General features: G+C 42.2%; 1 protein-coding gene across 1 annotated transcript; it reads right to left on the bottom strand.

The window, feature by feature from the left end:
• Window positions 1-543: 543 nt before the first annotated feature.
• LOC120439388 (tripartite motif-containing protein 16-like) lies at window positions 544-2,795 on the bottom strand. Its single transcript, XM_039610332.1, has one exon. The coding sequence runs from the start codon at window positions 2,649-2,651 to the stop codon at window positions 975-977; it is 1,677 nt and encodes a 558-aa protein (XP_039466266.1). The 5' UTR covers window positions 2,652-2,795; the 3' UTR covers window positions 544-974.
• Window positions 2,796-20,867: the final 18,072 nt, after the last annotated feature.

The following is a 20,867-nucleotide window of genomic DNA, read 5'->3' as shown; positions in this document are numbered from 1 at the left end:
AACAAATGCTTCATGATTTTCATTTCTATCCATCATCTTGAACACTGGCTATAAATGTGTTCACTTCATTATTGTGTGATTTGGTTTCTTCACGTGTCTCCTTCAGTGCAAATAAAGGACTGTTAGAGTGTGTGCTGTGTGTTTTTCTGAAGCATGACAATCCTTTCCAACAAGCATTTCCAGCTGTTTGTCTCCACTCTGCACTTTAGTCTTTCTTCCTGTCATGTCTGTGTTTGTCCACCAGGGGTCTCCCTCAGCTCATTTTCTCCAAATCAGAAGCATCAGATTTGTGGAGACGCTCTGCCTGCCAGACACAGCTCAGGGCAATGAAACATGTCTATCCTCCACAATATACAGGCCTGTGTTATTTAGTTTTTATACTTACATTTATAAATGATCGAGTGTGATCAAACTTTACATCTGAAAAATGACATTAAATGTCATCACTGTAGATACAATAATAACAATATAAAAACCTCAAAGATTCAATTTCTTTTGTAAAAGTTCAAACCTCAAAGACATTAAGTTTACGGTCAGATATGATCAAGAAAATCAACAATCTTCACATTTCAGAAACTGGAACCAGCTTTAAATGTGACTAAAATAATTAGAAAACAATCAATTCTCTAATCATTGACTAACTGATGAATCACTGCAGCTCCAATATATTGTTGCATTTGACAACCCACTACAGCAACTACAGAATAAAACCACTAACCAGACTGATGAAAGATTTCAAACATGCTGAATATGAAGAGTAGTATCATTTAAACTCACATGATTATCAGCCATAAGAACAAATTCAGATTTATATTGATGTAAGGTATATAAATGTAAGTACAGTTTGAATCAGTGCAATATTATTTTCACACATCAATGGACCACTGAACTTCTCAGCTTCTAAAATGTAAAGCCTCATTTAGAAACTGCACAAGTACATATAATGGTCAGGGATCAACATGAACCTGTCTTCTCTATTTGACTTTAATCAACTCTGCAGTGTCTCCATGAGAAGGATAAAGCCAAATTCCAGCATAGAGCGGCTGAGTGAATGTGGTCTGGACTCTGTGGAGGAGAGTCATGGTTTCAGAGACGCTGTAGAAAGACAGAATACCTGTTCTGTGATCCAGGTACACTCCTACTCTGGAGGACTGAGGAGCTGAGAGGTCAGTTTGGACTTTGTTGTGAAGAAATCTAACACAGTCTGTTTCACAATATAATAGCCAAGATTTGTCATCGTTTCCAAATAAACATTCATCGCCCATCCCTGCTCTGCTGATGTTCTTGTATGCGACTGCTACACCAACTCCTCCCCCTCTCCACTCCACCTCCCAGTAACAACGTCCAGTCAGACTCTCTCTACTCAGGACCTGAGGCCATCCAGTGAATCTGTCTGGATGATCAGAATAAGACTGTTGTTGTTTCATTAATGTTACTTTTCTGTTCCCCTCAGATAATAACAGATGTGTGTTTGCTGTGTTTGGATCCAGTGTGATTTCACGTGAATATTTTAAGAATTCAGGTCTGGTCTTTGGCTCTGCTGGTGACAGTAAAACATCCACTTCAGTGACTGTCAGTGAGATGTTTGTCCATTCCTCTCTCAGAATGTCCTGTAGTTTATCTCTGGTCTCTGACACAGCTGCTGTCACATCCTCAAAGTACCTCAGAGGACGAATATTGATGCTGGATGAGTGTGTAGACTCACTGAGTGCTGACAGTGAGGGGTAGTTGTGTAGAAACTGGTTGTGATCCTCTGTGTGTGAGAGCTGCTCCAGCTCGCCGTCTTTCCTCTTCAGCTCAGCGATCTCCTGCTCCAGCTTCTCCTGAAGCTCTTTGACTCGACTCACTTCAGTTTCCTGCTGGGATCTGACCTGCTGCTTCACATCAGAGCTTCTTTTCTGGATGAGACGGATCAGCTCAGTGAACACCTTCTCACTGTCCTCCACTGCTTTATCAGCAGAGCCATTGATGGCCTCCACCTCCTGTTGAAGCAGCTTCACATCTTTCTCTCGCTCCTGGATTCTCTGCTGGATGTTTAGTCGTCTCACCTCGAGCTCCTTCTGCTTCTCAGTCCTTTCTGCTGCAGCTGGGACTGTTTCATGGCCTTTATGTTCATCCATTGTGCAGAGATAACAGATACTCTGCTGATCAGTACGACAGAAAATCTTCATCACCTCCTCATGACGAGAGCAGATGTTCTCCTGGAGCTTCTTGGAGGGGGCCACCAGCTTGTGTTTCTTTAATGGAGCTGCATCATAGTGAGGTTGGAGGTGTTTCTCACAGTAAGATGCCAAACAGAATAAACAGGACTTGATGGCTTTCAGCTTCCTCCCAGTGCAGACATCACAGGCCACATCTTCAGGTCCAGCATAGCAGTGATGAGCTGGAGCAGCTTGGAGTCCAGTCTTCTTCAGCTGCTCCACTAAATTTGCTAACATGATGTTTTTCTCCAGGACAGGCCTCGGTATGAAAGTCTTCCTGCACTGAGGGCAGCTGTGGATTCCCTTCCTGTCCTCTTCATCCCAGAAACTTTTAATACAGTTCATGCAGTAGCTGTGTCCACAGGCTGTAGTCACCGGATCCTTCAGTAGATCCAAACAGATGGAACAAGAGAAGGTTTCTCGGTCCAGCTGAACTCCTTTCTGTGCCATTTCTCCTCTCAGTGTCAGTGACTGTGTGAGTTTCTTTTGTTTTGGTGAAAGCAGTTTGATCTCTGGTCTAAACCTGTGTTTCTGCAGTGAATGGATCCTGTCAGCTCAGAAACATGAGCACATGTTGGTTTCACCCATCTGTAATCTGCATATCTGAACAAGGGAACACAAGCAACAGTGAGTCAACATCAAATTTGTATTGAAAATTGTGAATGAAGAAGGTACCACTATGTAACAACGGGGAAGCCAACGCTACATTACAAACTAAGTTACACATAAGTGACAAAGATTAGAACTTCTGGAATCTAAGACCTGTTTGTTCATCCCAAACAGTGTTTAACAAGAATTCAGTTTGCTGGAAACATGGAACTTATTTATATTATTCTAGTTAATTTTATTGTTTTAGTGCATTCACTCAAAATGGTCATTAAATTATTCTTTTTAAAATAATACAACTGCATGTGAGTCTGAAAATCATGCCCAGCCTTTTTTTCCTTCTTCTTTATTTTTTTCTGATCAAATGTTCTGATTTCCTGAGCGGGTCTAAAAGAAGGAAGTATTTAAGACACACATGAACTGTCACTGTGTCTGTCCTGACTTGACCTCCCCTGTACGCTAAAAATAATTTGAGTGACGCCTGGAAACAGCTGCTGAAGTCTCTGCAGAGCTGCACTGGTGAAACGTCCCTTTAATAAAAGTGTTAGTTTGAAAAGATTAAACTTGTCTTTTCAATAAATAATACAATTGTGAACATGACCAACAATCACTTTACGCCAAAGAACACATCACAAACAGGTCAGTATATTTTAAAAAACAGCTTTTATAGGATCAAAAGAAAAATAGATCGAGGACTTCTCCTGCACAACTTACCAACAGGCTCAGAGACGGAACTGAAGCTGGGACGGACAGATCATGCAAATATATAAATGGGGGCGGGGGCTCAGCTCTCAATCATGTCATACATGTAGTGGCTTGTAATTAATATTAATGCAATTTACTGTTTGAAAATGTAATCAACCTTTTTCACATTTGCAAACCTCATTTCAACTGGATAAATAGACAATGTTACCTTCAAAACAAACTTAACTATTCGGTTGACCTGTTGTAGTGTCTAAGAATGATTCAGAGTAAAAAATCAGAGAATTCACACTAATCCACCAGTTTTAGCCTTTAGTTCAGGGGTCCCCAACTCCAGGCCTCGAAAGCCGGTGTCCTGCAGTTTTTAGATGTGCCCGTGATCCAACACAGCTGATTTAAATGGCTAAATTAACTCCGCAACATGTCTTGCAGTTTTCCAGAGGTGGTAATGAACTAATCACTTGATTCAGGTGTGTAGACCCAGGGTGAGATTTAAAACCTGCCGGCTGTCGAGGCCTGGAGTTGGGGACCCCTGCTTTCATCGCCGATTACGTGGGTACATGTTTTTTTGTTTTTTGTTTTTTTAAAAATGCACTAAATGTAGGATACATTGTTTGGTAAAATGCAGGTTACACATTTTAAAAAAGAAAAGTCAGTCTTTCAGAGAAAACATTAGCAGCCTCCTTTGTAACACTCTGCGATCATCCGTAGCTGTCTGATTTTCACCATGTCCAACCCCACCAGATTGGTGTATGCCTCAGCGATGGCGTCAAAGACTTTCCTTTCCGATTTCAGTTCGTGCAAGAGAGTTTCCGCCACCATGAGGACTTTGATGTCGTCCATTTTGATGTTGTGAGCAATCAGAAGCCGTTGAATAGATGGAATGAAACGAGGGGTGAGGAGTCTTTTTCTGATGCTGTAATAATTTTCAGCGTAAAAGTCATCCTCCAAGACTTGCACACACTCGTGCTGTTTCTGGCGGGGTTGATCGGACTTACAGCCGCTGCATTCGTCAGTGAGGTACTTGTTGATTACTAGGTTGACTAGATGATACACCGCGGTTTTCACGGTATCGATGAAAAAAGAAGATGCCCAACCGTCAAGCTCGTCGGCTTGCTGCTGCTGCTTCTCCAAGGGACGATAGTAACCGGGCGTGTCAGGTACTATTGTGCCCTCGTCCACAGAACTTTCCTCCTCCGCAGTGTGGCGCAGGGCTGTAGAGGCCATACTTCTGTTTTTGAGCTAAAAAAGGTTTGAAGGAATGAGACGGCGGTGTTCTTTTTAAAATAACAGGAGGGGGCGTAATCTGGAAGTGGGTTGATCTTAAAGGGTGTGGGTAGGAGTGGCAGCAATTTTCAAAAAGTTGGGCACTGTGTCTCTCTAGCAGCTGCAACTTTGGAAAAGAACGGTAATTCTCATCTGTTGGGCTTGAAATTCTCCATGAAAATGGCATCTTCCAGCCCTTCTGCTCAATCAACCATCAAAGTGTCTGAACCTGGTACATACTTGGTACTTGGTACTATCAGGGATGCTGGGCAATCTTTACTCTCTGAAGAGCCATCCACTAACCCTGCATTTGAAGATTGGAGTGAAGACGCACCATGTTCACCAGTGTCAGAGTGGAGCCCACCCCCCTCACCACCACAACTGTGGACTATGGACACTGACAACGAGGAAGATTTTTTGTATTTCGGCGACTCTCCCGACATTGATGAGGTAGACTGGGCATGGCCACCCTTCCAAGGTCCTGAGAGATTACCGGAACCGCTATGGGATAATGATGAGGACTTACCCTATGTACCCGCGTAATCGTTGATAAAATATGAAGTTACAATTCTTTTCTGTAAAAAAGCATTTTTATTTTTGTATATAAATAAATGTTGATGTTGTGCGACGGGATTGTGTGCTTCAATTTTACTTATAATGTGCCAAATGACTACAACAGGCGGCTCAATGCCGTCCAGAGTAAGGATCTTGTTAGCCACAGTGTTTCTAAGATTTTTACGACCCATTACAATAACCTCAGTTTTATCTGAACTTAGAAGCAGAAAATTAAAGCTCATTATGTGTCTAAGACATCCCGGCAGTTTAACCAATAAAAGTGGGTATCATATGCAAATGTACGCTATGCCTTCTAAAGCACGTATAATGTAAACAGAACTGGTCTTTGCACAGAAGCCTGTGGAGCTTCATAATTAACCTCAGTGTGTGAAGAGGACTCTCCATTTAATAATAGCTGTAATAAAATGTTATGGTCAACGGTATCAAGCGTTGCACTTTGGTCTAGCAGGGAAGATTTCAACATTTCAATATGAATGAAGGCTGAAAACTGATTAGATTAATGTCTGATGATCTTTTCTGTGCTTCTTCAAGTTTGTAACACCAAACATATTAAAGGATGATATAATAATAATAATAATGGATTGGATTTCATATAGCGCTTTTCAAGGCACCCAAAGCGCTTTACAATGCCACTATTCATTCACTCTCACATTCACACACTGGTGGAGGCAAGCTACTGTTGTAGCCACAGCTGCCCTGGGGCAGACTGACAGAGGCGAGGCTGCCATATCGCGCCATCGGCCCCTCTGGCCAACACCATATAAGGTTCACAGGATGAGTTGAATTAGACACACATTTACTATTTTTCTTTGTACTCTTTCTTTCTTGACATGTTTAATATGATTACTATCAGAGGAGAAAATGAACCTTGTGTAGTTTAAAACTTTTTATTTAATCAAACTCTAATGTTGTTGAACTCTGACGGACGTGTCTTTTAATCTTGTCAACAAATCCTTAATCACCTAAATCATCTTGTAAAATGTCCCCTCTGCTTCTGTTGCACATCTCCCCTGACACTCCCTGTTTCACCTGCCCTGTGCAGCTGGTCCAACCCCTGCCTCCTTAAACTGGGGTGTTTAAATCTCTTTACCTCTGTTGTGAACTTCACACAAAGTTTGTGGTAACAAAATCAAACTGAGGAGGATCTCGTTTGAAAAAACACACACTCACGAGACAAAATAAAAACAGTCTGCTCAAAGCAAAAGCAGAGCCCTCACAGTTGGTAGTACAATACACTGTGACGACGTACGTATTAGATACCCTCAGTCCCAAAAGCATAAATATGATAAAAATGGGATCACCAAGAATATCCTAAAAATGGCAATGAGGGGGGTGTTACAGTCAAAAAAGCAGCCAAATTTTCATCTGAAAATGTTGAATTTTAGTAAAAACAATGCTCTGTAGTTTGATACTGTCGTTACAGACAAAGTGGATGTTTAAAGCCTTTGGACGCCCATTTGATGAAATGCACTCATTCTCCTTATCAGCTGGAAACATTAAAGCCGTAAAATGACTTTTTTCGAACGGCTAAAAACTATTGAACAACATCGATGATAGTCTGATTCAAAATTTGAATGTACATGTGTTGAAAGTGTGGGTCTTGTTGAATTATTAAACATACTTTCTTTAATTTTTCGAGCCACAAAAACCAAAACTTTTAATTTTCTTCCGCTTGAGTCTCATCCTCGGATAGCTCTACTCATCATTGCTGAGTCAGTTGTCTGTTTGTACTACTTTTTTTCAAGGAGCAGTCGGATATTGGTAAGGGTGACTTTATGTGTTTAGTTATTTAAGTGGAACTACTGTGGAAAGTTTAACCTTACATACACAGATCTGACAGTACAGGATCTGAGGTAACTGTTTACAAGATGTTATAATCTATCCAAAGGTTCTTTGCAATTTTACATTGATAAACATTATCCTTAGCATATTTGGTCCACATAAAGTACTATGGCCATCATACTGTCATTTAGAATTGTTTAAATAAGTCTTAAGTCATTCCATCACACAGAAAATTAAAAAACCCACATGGTTCACTTTTATACCACAAAATGTTAGAAATATAAGTCGTTCATAACAGCCTGAAAGGTTGGGAGTTTAAAATGCAAACCAATGAACGCTGAAGTAGAAGACTATAATGTCACAGAGCACACGGTGTCTATTATTGTGTAGACATGTATAAATGAGAGCTTAATAAAGATGCTTAATTTCTTAAGAAATAAACAGGTGGAGTGGTCTTTATCAAAAGTAGAAGTTACATCTGTGGCTAAACCACTGTACCCAAAAACTTTAAAAATCTACTGTGTGTGAGGCTGTGTAAGTAAAGCTTGCCCTTCACACCCGCGTGTAACAAACCATTTGTTGGGGGTTGTGGATTTGACACCTCAGCATTGTGAAAGTGGGGAAACACGTTTGTGGCTGAGCATAAGATTTCTGCTTAAAGCTTAGAATCTCAGTTCTAAATGAAATTCAGATGTTTTTTTAAGTGTGGCTAATGTATTATTTGACTTCTAAGGCACACACACACACACACACACACACACACACACACACACACGCACACACAAGAACAACAACACAGAGAAGAAGAAGAGGGGGTAGTTTTACTATGCATCTTCCAACTGTATCTTTCTGTTCTGGCTTTAGAATCATTGGTTGTTTACTGACCCGTACTTTGGGAGTAATACTGTTGTGATACTGGGGAGAATAGGGTAAGGTTTGATAGACTAAACCATCACACACAAAACTTCAAAAATCTAAAGAGTGTGTGAGACTGCTAGCTGTGTGGTTCAGCAATAAACTTATCTACAAATGTGTTAGTAAAGAGTGACTTCTGTCACATTAAGCAGTGAGTGAAAATGTATGCTATGTCTTCTAATGATACTGCCTAAGGGAAGCATGTATAATGTAAACAGAATTGGTCCTAGCACTAAACCCTGCGGAACACCATAGTTGAACTTAGTGTATGAAGAGGACTCATCCATTTACATGAATAAATTGGCGTCTATTAGATAGATATGATACAAACCACTGCAGCACAGTAACTGTAATGCCTACCTACCTATACGACCTAGAAATGGCTTTTTAAGTAAAGGTTTAACTACTGCCAGCTTGAAGGCCTGTGGTACATAGCCGATAATTAGAGATAGGTTGGTCAGATTTAAGATTGAAGCATTAATTAATGGCAGGACTTCTTTGAGCAGTCTTGTAGGAATGGGGTCTAAAAGACACTGTCAAGCTCTTTACGCTTGTGCAGCTTCCCCACTTGAAAGGGATTGATGCATCTATCATAGGTGTTTAACTGGATTTTACTCAATGACCAGGCAGATCTTTTGTTTCTCTTTTTTTCTTTAATCTTCTTTTCGGCCATAGTCAGCCATAGGTGAAAAACCTTTAAATACAAACCAAAAAAACAAAATACAAATTATGTTTATTATCACACATCTGTGAATATTGTGAACAATCCCAAGCATTATTTTTAACACATCAATGCAGTGTATAAGCTTCGTAGCACAATATTTACTTGAGTGTTTTTAAAAGCTCAAATTATGCAATTTACTCTAATGATTGTACATACAACTTTAAAGGATAATGCTTTCTGTAAAAGTGCTACATCAAATGATCAATCTGCATTAGAACTTAAACAGTAAACAATAGTATTTATAACCAGCTTTTCTTGCACTTAACCATATGCAAGCATTAACGGTCTTCCATACACAGACCAATAATAAACAATGGTGCCGCTCGTAAACAGGCAACCAACCCACGGCACAATGCTAATGCTACGTAAGCTAGTGGCAGCCGCGATTCTTTAGCAAGAATCGAAAGTGGTGGGTGGGTTCTTTTACATTTTGAGAGAAGCCAATTGAGTCTAATACCAGATTAAATGCCATGTTGAGGCTGTCATTTTTAGCATCTACATGGATGTTAAAATCACCCACAATAATTATTTTATCTGAGCTGAGCACTAAATCAGATAAAAAGTCTGAGAAATCAGAGAGAAACTGTGTAAGGCCCAGGTGGACGATAGATGATAACAAGTAAGACTGGTTTCTGAGTTTTACAGCTGGGGTGGACGAGGCTAAGCATCAGGCTTTCAAATGAATTAAAAGTCAGTCTTGGTCTTTCGTTAATTAATAGGCTGGTGTGAAAAATTGCTGCCACACCGCCCCCTCGGCCTGTGCTACGAGATTTCTGGTAGTTAGAATGACTCGGGGGTGTTGATTCATTTAAACTAACATAATCATCCTGCTGCAACCAGGTTTCTGTAAGGCAGAGTAAATCGATTTGTTGATCAATTATTAAGTCATGTACTAACAGAGACTTGGAGGAGAGAGACCTAATATTTAATAATCCACATTTCACTGTTTTACTCTTTGGTTCAGATGTGGATACTGTATTGTTCTTTCTTTGTGAGTTTTTATGTTTAAGTTTGTTGCTGGTTTTTAGTTTGTTTTTTGTCTGTTTGGGAGCTGACACAGTCTCAATGGAGATGGGTTTTTGGGGGGATAGCAGGAGGAGAGAAGCTGCAGAGAGGCGTGTAAGACTGCAACTCTGCTTCCTGGTCCCAACTCTGGATAGTCATATTTTGGGGGGTTTAATAAATTGGTCCATATTTCTAGAAATGAGAGCTGCTCCATCCAAAGTGGGATGGATGCCATCCCTCCTAACAAGACCAGGTTTCCGCCAGAAGGTTTGCCAATTATCTATGAAGCCCACATCATTTTTTGGACACCACTCAGACAGCCAGCAATTTAAGGAGAACATGCGGCTAAACATGTCACTCCTGGTCCGATTGGGGAGGGGACCAGAGAAAACTACAGAGTCCGACATTGTTTTGGCAAAGTTACACACCGATTCAATATTGATTTTAGTGACCTCCGATTAGGGATGGGTACCGGTGTCCGGTGCCATGATGGCACCGGTTCTGACATAAACGGTAGTAACCAGACCGAAAAGCAGCGCACATTTCGGTGCTTTATTTCGGTGCTTTTTTTCCCTGAGCCAATTCTAGCCAATCATTTTACGTTTCCGAGGATAGTAGGCAGGTCCAGGTACGTACGTTCTTTTAGACCAGAGCTACAGATTAAAAATGCCCAAGGTGAAGCGGTCAAAAGTCTGGCTGTATTTCGCAGCAAAAGATGCAAACTCAGCAGCCTGCAACAAGTGCTTTAAGGTGATACTGTGATACTGTCAAAGGAGGTAACACCTCAAATCTGATGAAACACCTTGCGACGCATAGCGGGTTTTTTTTTAAAGCCGAGAAATGCGCCGTGTTTGATAGCTTGCTGTGAGACCTCACACCATGCACATCTACTGCGGGTGTGGTGCCTGTTATCGGACCCGGAGTTAGTAACATCCCCCAAAAACCCAAAGAGTAGAGTCCTGGCCCCTAGCCCTGTCAGCGTAGCAGAAATGATGACGGATGATGATGGCAGCAGCAGCCGTTCTTCTCTGCGTGAGTAGCTTAATGTTGTTCGTGTGTAATTCACGTTGAGTACGCTAACCACATTATTACATTAATGCATGTAAGGTGAACTAGCAAACACCGTCGTAGTTACATGCGGCTGTCTTCTTGTTTGATAGCAGATACTCCCTTCACCCTGGCCAAAAAGGCTAAAATGACCAAAGAAAAAGTGGAAAACAGTTAAACATGAGAGGTTTTTGGACAAAGTTTGTGTTTTTTTCCATTGATTAAGCACTGCTTCCAGCCAAGAGTGATACCATATATGCCCTATAGCTGCAGAAAAGGCTAACATTGTTATCTTTTTACAACAAAAAACAGCTGAACATGAGAGGTTTTTGGACCAATTTTGTGTTCTCCATTCTTTAAGCACCGGTTTGAGCACCGTTTAAGCACCGGCACCGTTTCAAAAGTACCGGTTTGGCACCAGTATCGGATAAAACCTAAACGATACCCATCCCTACCTCTGATTGACGTGACCAGGTGTCATTACTCCCGCCGTGAATTATAATTTTACTGAATTTACGTTTACCCTTAGCCAGCAGTTTTAAATTTCCTTCAACGTCGCCTGCTCTGGCCCCTGGAAGACAATTGACTATGGTTGCCGGTGTCTCTAGCTTCACATGTCTGAGAACAGAATCACCAAGTACCAGAGTTTGACCCCCGGCTGGGTGCGTCTCCGAGTAGGAAAAACGGTTAGACACATAAACAGGTTGGTGGTGTACCTTGGGATTCTGTTTAAGGCAATGCTTCCTCTTCACCGTCACCCAGCCGCCCTCTTTCCCCAGCTGCTTGGGGTCTGCCGGGGAACAGCTAGCGGGGCGTACGCTATCTTCGGCTGCACCAGCTGCAGGGGCCTGACTAGCTACGGGTGAATGAAGGGTGCGAAGCCAAGTCTCCAATTCAGTAATCCTAGCCTCCAGGGCTGCAAATATGCTACATTTGTTACAGGTATCATTACTGCTAAAGGAGGCCGAGGAGTAACTAAATATCTGACACAATGAGCAGGAAAGTGCAGGAGGAACAGGTGAAGAGCCCATGCTGCTAGCTAGTTGGCTACGAGCTAAGCTAAGTAGTGAAACAGCAAAGACACAGTGAGTGACTACTGTGACTATAAATTAGGTAGTGAGTACACAGGGAGTGTGCTTCGGATGAAGCATGTGAAGATTATACTATGAAAAAAGAAGGCATCTAAGTTATCTAAAAGATTTAAATTGCTATGCAGATAAGCCACTCAAAAACACCACTGTGTGTTGGAACAGGAAGTGATACTCTACCGCAGAGAGAGCGGACACCAAGTGACAGGGTGGTCTGTTTTCGAGCAAGTGAGAACCGTACACAGCGAGGAAGAAGATAGAGGAAAATATGTGAAATATTTTTATCCATATCATCTAAGTTGTTGCTGAAGTTTCCATTTCACATCCAAAAGCAGTTGGAGCCCATCTGGGATTGAACCCAGAACCTTTTTGGGGCGATCGTGGCGAGTTGGGAGCTCGCCTTGTAATCGGAAGATTGCCGGTTCGAGCCCCGGCTTGGACAGTCTCGGTCGTTGTGTCCTTGGGCAAGACACTTCACCCGTTGCCTACTGGTGGTGGTCAGAGGGCCGGTGGCGCCAGTGTCCGCACCCCGCCTCTGTCAGTGCGCCCAGGGTGGCTGTGGCTACAACGTAGCTTGCCATCACCAGTGTGTGAATGTGTGCGTGAATGGGTGGATGACTGGATATGTAAAGCGCTTTGGGGTCCTTAGGGACTAGTAAAGCGCTGTACAAATACAGGCCATTTACCATTTTGCACCGAAGCCAAGAAACAGACCCCTGACCATTAAGCTACATATTGCGAGTGGCAGTGCTCTCAGATGCTTGGTTATTTTGGTAATATGCTTACTGTCTTTAAATCAGAAAGCTAATCTTTCACATACACAGTAATAATGAAATTGCCATCCTCCACTGCTTTATGTTGGCAGGTCCTGTGTAGAAAGAATCTGACTGGACGTTGTTACTGGAAGGTGGAGTAGAGAGGGTTGAAGTTGCAGTCACATACGAGAATGAAGAACATCAGTGTAGATTTGAAATGAATGATAAAATAAAGGTGAAACACACTGTACTGTAAAAATGACTTATTACACACGTGCAATGCAGGCTGTAATATAGATAGCAGATAATTTATCTGAATTTCAGGAGCGGGACCACTTCTCCAAACATGCCCCTTCCGGGTCTGACAGAGGATTTCTTTAAATCACCCTGCCGTTCTTCAGCTGAGACGTCTGAGTCAGAAAACACACAAACACTGCAGAAGTTTTTCACTCGCGAGGGGCAGTCATAGAACGCACGAACTGCGCCCCACGACTGCCTGCGACATTTATTTATACAAGATTGTCTGTATTGTGTGTGTGTGTGTGTGTGTGTGTGTGTGTGTGTGTGTTATATAGATAACATCATCACTCCAGTAGCGGGACTTTCCCTTTTCTACATCTAAATGTTCTCTGAAGACAGGAAGCGGTTAGTAGCTGCATCGGTTCATCACACAAGTTACTAGGTAAAAAGTCATTTAAACATGTGCTTAATAATAAGATAAAAAGATACATTTCATATAGCTGATCATATTATACAATATTCTCTTAACATTCCCTCCTGTTGATCATGAAATGAAATGTACAATTCATCAGTGAGTAACTACTTGTTTCTCACATTTTCAGTTACTACATCATTAGTTACACTTCATCTTCATCTGACAAATAGGAAAAGAAGTCTTCTTCGGTTTTGGTACATCTGCGTATGCTGTGAATGACAAACTAATCATCTGTGAAATTACAGCTTTAAACAAAGAATAACATAAGTAAAGCAAAATAAAATCAAGAAAAATTCAATGACGATCAACAGTCTCTTTAAAACTTGTTAAAGTTCAGGGCTTCTTCCTGGATCAGGATGTTGATGTTGTTGTGCACCTTACAAAAGTCATTAGATCAGATTTGGTGCACTTGTTCCAGGGTGTTTCCCATACATGGCTGTGTTAATATGCTCGGCATGTGCGAGCAAACATAACAGTCTTTCTCTGTGGTTTTGTTAAACACATATCTGTATCAGTCACCTTTCATCCAAGGATGGATGTGATCTTGTGTCATGTCCATTAGGTGTAAGTTGTCGTGCGTCCATCTTCTCTGTCTGCCTTGTGGCTCGGCTGCTATTGGCATCAGCTGGGATCCTGTAAGGGTGAGCTTTTATAGTCAAGGTAACCAGGAGGGTTCCCCTTCACATTGTCGCACATAGGTCCATCACACCTACACCTGGCTGCCCTAAAGTTGATCGGATGGAGATTAGAGTGCGGGCTCACCCTACGGGGACCCAATCGCACTGCTCCCCCTCACCCCCGAAGCAACCAAGCGTAAGTGAGGCTTCCCTAATGTGCTTCCTCCTTGGTGTCGGGGCTTCTCGGGACCTCAACCTTTTTGCAGTGGCTCTGATGTATCCAGGAGGGTCTCTCTGCAATTTTACAGGCTGTGGGTGTTGTCAATAACACTTGGTATGGACCCTCCCAGCGAGGCATACTCCAATTTTTCCTCTGGAGCACCCGTAACAGGATCCAATCACCTGGTTTCAACCTGCAAGAGACTGGAGAAGATTCATACGGCAGTTTACTGTTCAAAACAATATCCTTATTTTCTAGTAGTTTTGCCATCCATTCTGCCAGAGTTGTTTCTCTGACGGATTTTTCTAAAGGTTCGCTTGTCACTGGCAGTGGAAAAGGTCTCCCATGAACAACCTCAAAAGGTGTCAGTTTTGAGAGCCTTGTGTTAATCTCATCCACATTTTTACTAGGCCTATGCATTCAGGCCACGGTCTTCCTGTTTCTGCCATGCATTTTCTGAGTCTCTGTTTTATTGTGCCGTTAGTTCTCTCTACCAACCCTGCACTTTGTGGGTGATAAGCACAATGGTTTTTTATGCTGAATCCTAGTGCTTCAGAGACTTTACTAATCACATCATTAACAAAATGTGTCCCATTATCTGATCTTATCAGAGTAGGGATACCATATGTTGGAATGAAATGATTGCATAAACATTTTGCAACTGAGATTGCATCTGCTTTTTTCACTGGATAAATCTCTGGCCATTTTGAAAATACGTCTACAATCACTAGAGCGTATTTTGAGCCTTGACTTTCACTTAATTCAATAAAATCCATGTGAATGGTGTGAAATGGATGAGGTGGTGTGGGGAAATGTCCTCTTTTTGTCCTCAGATTGCCTTGTGAATTGTGTTTTTGAGAGATCATGCATGTCCTCACAAATTCCTTTGCTGAAGTTTCAAAATTCAGAGTATAGAAGTGTGTGTTTACAACTTGGACTATTCCGCCCGTTGAAACATGGGTCACCCCATGGGTCACCAATGCTGCCGTTCTGTGTAGGGACTTTGGGAGTATTGGTTTACCTTCACAAGTCATTAGATCATTTTGCAATTGTGCTCCACACTTTAACCATTTCTTTTGTTCTGCAGTTGATGCGGCTTTTTGTTCATCTTTAAGCACATCAAGTGGTATTTGCATAGAGGATGCAGACATTAATGTGTCTACAGTTTGTTGTGCGGCTAATTTAGCTGCTTGATCTGCAAAGTTATTGCCTTGAGTTATTTCTGATGTATCTTTCTGATGTGCAGCACATTTGCATAATGCTAACTGTTTTGGCAATGTTATCACTTGCAACAGTGCTTTCAGAAGATTTCCATGTTTCACTGGATTACCAGTAGAGGTAATCATTCCTCTGTTCTGCCAAATTTTAGCAAAATGGTGCACTGCTGAGAAAACATACTGGCTGTCAGTGTGGATATTTATGTCTTGGCCTGCGTGCAATTCACATGCACGTATCACTGCTGTTAGTTCTGCACTCTGTGCAGAGTGTGAGGATGTTAGCGGTTTCGCTTTCACGACTCTATCTGCTGTAGTTACTGCATAACCTACACAGTTTTGTCCTAGGCTATTTTTAGACGCTGAACCGTCTACAAAAATGTCAGTGAAACCAGCTTGTGGTGTGCTGTAGATGTCAGCTCGTGGCTTTGTCTCCTCATCTAACTTTGTCATACAGCAGTGCGGATAACCTTCGTCGGGTGAGGCCAAAAGTGTGCCAGGGTTCAATTGACCACATTTCTTAATGCTGATGTGTGATTGTGACAACAAGATTCCAACATACGACAGTTGTCTTGCGTGTGTGAGGTAGGACAAATTGGCTTGGAGTAGTATTGAAGTCACTGCATGGGGTACTTTGATAATCAAAGTATGCCCTAAAACAATGTCAGCTGACTTTTTACTGCTTCTGCTGCTGCTGCACAGGCCTGTACACACGTAGGCAGGCCTGAAGCAACAGAGTCTAATTTACAGGAGTAAAATGCAAGCGGGCGCTGTTTTTCTCCAAATGCCTGTGTTAGCACGGCTTTCATGTGACCTGCACCTCCATCTACATGTAAGTAGAAAGGCTTTTCATAGTCAGGCAAGGCCAAAACTATATTTGTCTGTAATGCCAGTTTCAAGTTACTGAATGCTTCCTCTGCTGCTGGAGTCCATTGTATTTTGTCTTTCAGTCCCAAATTCCTGCCATAGATCATACTTTGCAGGGGTTCGACCAGTGAAGCAAACTCCGTATCCAACTTCTTGAAAAATTGCAAAGTCCTAGAAAACTCATCATTTGCTGTTTTGTGAGAGGTTTTGGAGCGTTCTGTACTGCTAGTTTCCTGCTGTCTAACAGTTTCTTCCCTCTCCTGTGAGTGTGTGCCCTAAGTATGTAACTTTGGGACTCCACAATTGAGTTTGTGTTGTGACACCTTGTGTCCATGCTCAGCTAAATGATGTAGTACTGCCATTGTGTTAGCTTTACAGTCATTCTGTGTGTTGCCTGTAATCAGGATGTCGTCCACATACAAGAGAAACTGCCCTGGTGCGGGCAATGTACAGAGTGACATACATTTCTTTAACGCCTCTGCATACAAAGTTGGGCTGTTTTGAAAACCCTGAGGGAGTCTCAGGTACGTGTATTTCTGGCCATTAAATGTGAATCCAAAAGGTTTTGTGACTCTGGATGTAATGGCACAGAAAAGAATGCATTTGACAGGTCTATGACTGACAACCACTGTTCTTTAGGTGTCACTTGATTCAAAATTGTGTGTGGGTTTGCCACTACGGGTGGGATTTGCTCGTTACTTCGTTTATTGCTCTGAGATCATGCACTAAACGATATTTTCCCGTGCTTGCTTTTTTTTTTTACTGGGAAAATAGGTGTGTTGCAAGTTACTTTATCTGTTTTCACTAGAATGCCTGCTCTCCATATCTGCAATTACCGGTTTGATCCCTGCTTTTGCTTCTGTTGTCAGGGGATACTGTGGTTTAACTGGTCTGTACGTAGAGGTTGTTTTTGCCACGACAGGGTCAGCACCTTTGATTAGTCCAACATCAGTTGGACCTGTTGACCACAGCTTTTCAGGCAACTGTTTTAATTCTGGGAAGAGCTCTAGTGAGAGTAAGTGTCATTCATTATTGGTGTCAGACATGTGAGTATCTGCACAGTCAGATAGATGAGTTGCTGGCTGTGTCGTAAGCACCCACCCTAATGTGTACCTCATACATCCTGTTCTACGGCCCTGAAGCCATCCTTCATGTGTTTCTTCAGTTTTTTCATATCTGTCTCTTTCAACTTGAGTCAGGACGTGACCTAACTCCCTCCAGTCTGTGTTTTCATTTCGTGCTACAGACACATGCGGTTTAGACATTCTATTCATTTCCTGTACTCTTCCTGTTTGTATCACTGAGCACACAGCATTGCCACTTTTAGTTACATAGAGGTGCTGCAATGTAAGCTTCTGTGGGCCTAATCTGTGAATTTGTGTGCCATATGAAGGATCTGGGCCTGGGCTTTGTTTGAATCTTAGAGTATTGTGATACTCATCAAAAGCAAGTGGTCGGGAGTCTGGTGGCAAATACTTTTCAGCCAATCTCTGTAGAGGCTCTAATGGTGGAAGGTCTAGAGTCCAATAGTAGTGGGGCACTCCTTCTCCCTCACTGCTATAATTAATCTGTCCCTCCTCTCCTGCCTCTTCATAGTTTAACATTAATTCTGCGTGCATGCCTTGTGCTCCTGGCACTACGCCAATTTTTAATTTCTCCATGCTGTCTCTCCCTAGGAGGTTGGCTGGACAGGATGGATCATATATACATTGATTTTTACAGCTCCTGCCACTTTCTTTATGCACTAGCAGAAGCCCTTCTGTTAGAGATTTTACACTAGTATGACCTGATGCAGACTTAACTGTCAGGGTGTCTTTTGAAAATTTTAGATTTTTAGGTTTTTGATTTAGCACAGTTTTGCATGCACCTGTGTCACATAACATAGTCATGGGTTGGCCATTTACATGAATTTTTAGTATGGGTTTGTCTTCTAACAGTGTGACTAGTTCATACACATTAAACACTTCTGTGTCATCCTGTTTTTCCTCACTTCCTTGTTCTCTGTCTAGTCAATCTTCATTTCTACCTTCTCTTTTCTTGTCTGATCTACAGTCTCTAGAAAGGTGTCCTTTCTTTCCACATTGCCAACAGGTAATGTCTCTTTCCCTGTCGAAACGTTCTGATCGGTTATTTCCTCTGCCTCTGTAACCTCCTCTGCCTCTTCCTCTATTTCCTCTCCTACACCCTTGCATCTGTCCTCCTGAAAATGCAATAAATCCTGTCTCTGGATCTACTGTGAAAGTACCTACATTCTCATTTTTCTTTTTTATAACACAGACAGCATGCTCTGCATATTGCAGTGCGTCGGGCAGTGATCCTGTGTTCATAGTCACCCAGTGTTTCTCTACATGTGATTTCACTGGTGGTAGGAGGCCATTTAAAAAGGCATTCTTTAGTTGTTGTTGATATGGGGTCTCTGGACCCTCTTCATAATTTAAACCTGAATGTTGTCTAAAAACTGGACGCAGGCGGTCCAGAAAATCAGAAGCTGTTTCGGCTTCTTTTTGTTTCACCTCTCCTATTTTTCCATAGTCAGCCCTTGGGGCCAACCGTACTCTAATTCTCTCATATAAATTTGTTAGGGCATTGATTAGGTCAGTGCTTCCTGGTGCGTATGCTACACCCCCAGCATTTGAGCCGGTAAAATCTCCTCTAACTGTTCCTATCTTTAATCCTAATAAATCTTGCACGACCTGAAGCATTTCATGACCGTTTAAATACCATTGTCTTCTGATCAGTTCTACAGCATCCCTCCATGGTATAAAACCTTCATTCAGTGGAGGAACGTCTTTCAGGACATTTTGTCTGTCTTTTTGTGACCACGGACGAAAAATATGTATGTTTGGACGGTCATCTTGCTCTTCCTGTCCTTCTGGCCCTATTATTAGGCCAAATCTGGGGTTAGCTACTGCTACCATTGGGTAGATACCAGTGGCTGGCGGGTCGACTGTGTCTCCCCAGATGTCGGTCCCAGTGGGATCACGACCTATTTCTTCTTGTGGGTTATTTTTGAGTGAAAGTTCGTTTAGCATTGTCTGTGCTTTTACATAAGGATGATGATGTGTGTGTGACCTAGTTCTTCCTGATATGGGTGAGTGTATAGTAAGTGGTGCTGTAGCTGTAGCTGTAGTTGCAGAAGCGGGTGATGCTGCAGCTGTGGCTGCAGAAGTGGGAGGTGGCGGTGCATATGGTGGTGGATTAATACGCATATTGCGAGCACTGCACAGTGTCTCGTCTTCTGGTTTTACTAAACTGGCGGTTAAGTTCTGTTTTTCTGACTTTTTATCTTTTTTCTCTTGTTTTTTCTTTTTATTCTCCTCTCGTCTAGCTGCTTCTTCTTTCCAGGCCTGGAAATATTGTGATTCCTGCGAGCGTTTTCCTTTCTTTTTTAAGTTTTTTGTTTCTGATATTTCTTGCAAAAGAGCTTCTTTCAACTGTGTAAGTGCTGAGGGGCTGCATTTCCCTCCCAAGTGGGACATTTTGTTTTTTAGGATTTCTCCATCTACAAGCACTGATTTGTCCGGCGCCTGGACATTTTTTTTCTAACCACTGCTCGTCAGCAGTGAGTTTTGTGGGCTGATTCCCCATTATCACAGAACTGCAAAGCTTTCTCTGGTACTAGACTCGGGGGTGGTTGCTGACACGGCCTCCTACTCCGGGCTATTCCTGGAGCGGTGTCAGTTTTATGAGACAAAGCCCAACCTTTTCCCTTCGTCAACAGTACTTGAGCTTTTGCAGGATACACAAGGAAAACAATAAAAACAATGGAAGTAGTTCAGCAGCTTATTGTGCTGTAAAATCAACTTACTTCCAAACACATACACAAAACAAATATACATACACACAGATAGACATTTGCGCGCTAATTTGTCACGAAGTATTTCACGGTCACTTCTGAAACCAGTCTAAACACAGTTCCTTGTGGCGAACTTAAACCTTATTTGTCACGAAGTATTTGACGGCTACTTCTGAAACCAGTCTAAACACAGTTCCTTGTGGCGAACTTAAACCTTATTTGTCACGAAGTATTTGACGGCTACTTCTAAAACCACTCTAAACTTAGTTCCTTCCGCGAACTCAACCTATTTCACGTGTTTTTATGAAGTAATTCCCGCTACTTCTAACCTATTTGCGCATTCTTCTAAACCCTTCCGGCGGTTTAAAACCAAAAGTGTTTTCTCACCCTCAGTCGTCTTTTGCTGGTTGTTCAGGTCATCTGGCTGGACCCCAACGCCGTGGACCAGGCCCGGCCTGGATACGAATTTACGCCCAGGGCTTTCACCTCTACCTAGAGAGGGCTGTCGACAGACTTCGGTTCTGGCTTTCCCACGACGTCAGGATGCAGCAATCAGACCTTATTGGAGTCACAGAAACGTGTCTGGTGTTTCCATCTCTAGGTTCGAAGGACCAATTTAAATGACAGAGGATTTCTTTAAATCACCCTGCCGTTCTTCAGCTGAGACGTCTGAGTCAGAAAACACACAAACACTGCAGAAGTTTTTCACTCGCGAGGGGCAGTCATAGAACGCACGAACTGCGCCCCACGACTGCCTGCGACATTTATTTA

The sequence above is a fragment of the Oreochromis aureus genome, linkage group 3 (genome assembly GCF_013358895.1).
Source record: "Oreochromis aureus strain Israel breed Guangdong linkage group 3, ZZ_aureus, whole genome shotgun sequence".
In the NCBI taxonomy this organism is placed as follows: domain Eukaryota; kingdom Metazoa; phylum Chordata; class Actinopteri; order Cichliformes; family Cichlidae; genus Oreochromis; species Oreochromis aureus.
The sequence above is the reverse complement of the archived record's forward strand: the minus strand, read 5'-3'. Positions and strand labels throughout refer to the sequence as shown.

Excerpts from the sequence above, each read along its gene's own strand:
- LOC120439388 (XM_039610332.1), bottom strand. The coding sequence starts at position 2,651 with ATGGCACAGAAAGGAGTTCAGCTGGACCGAGAAACCTTCTCTTGTTCC.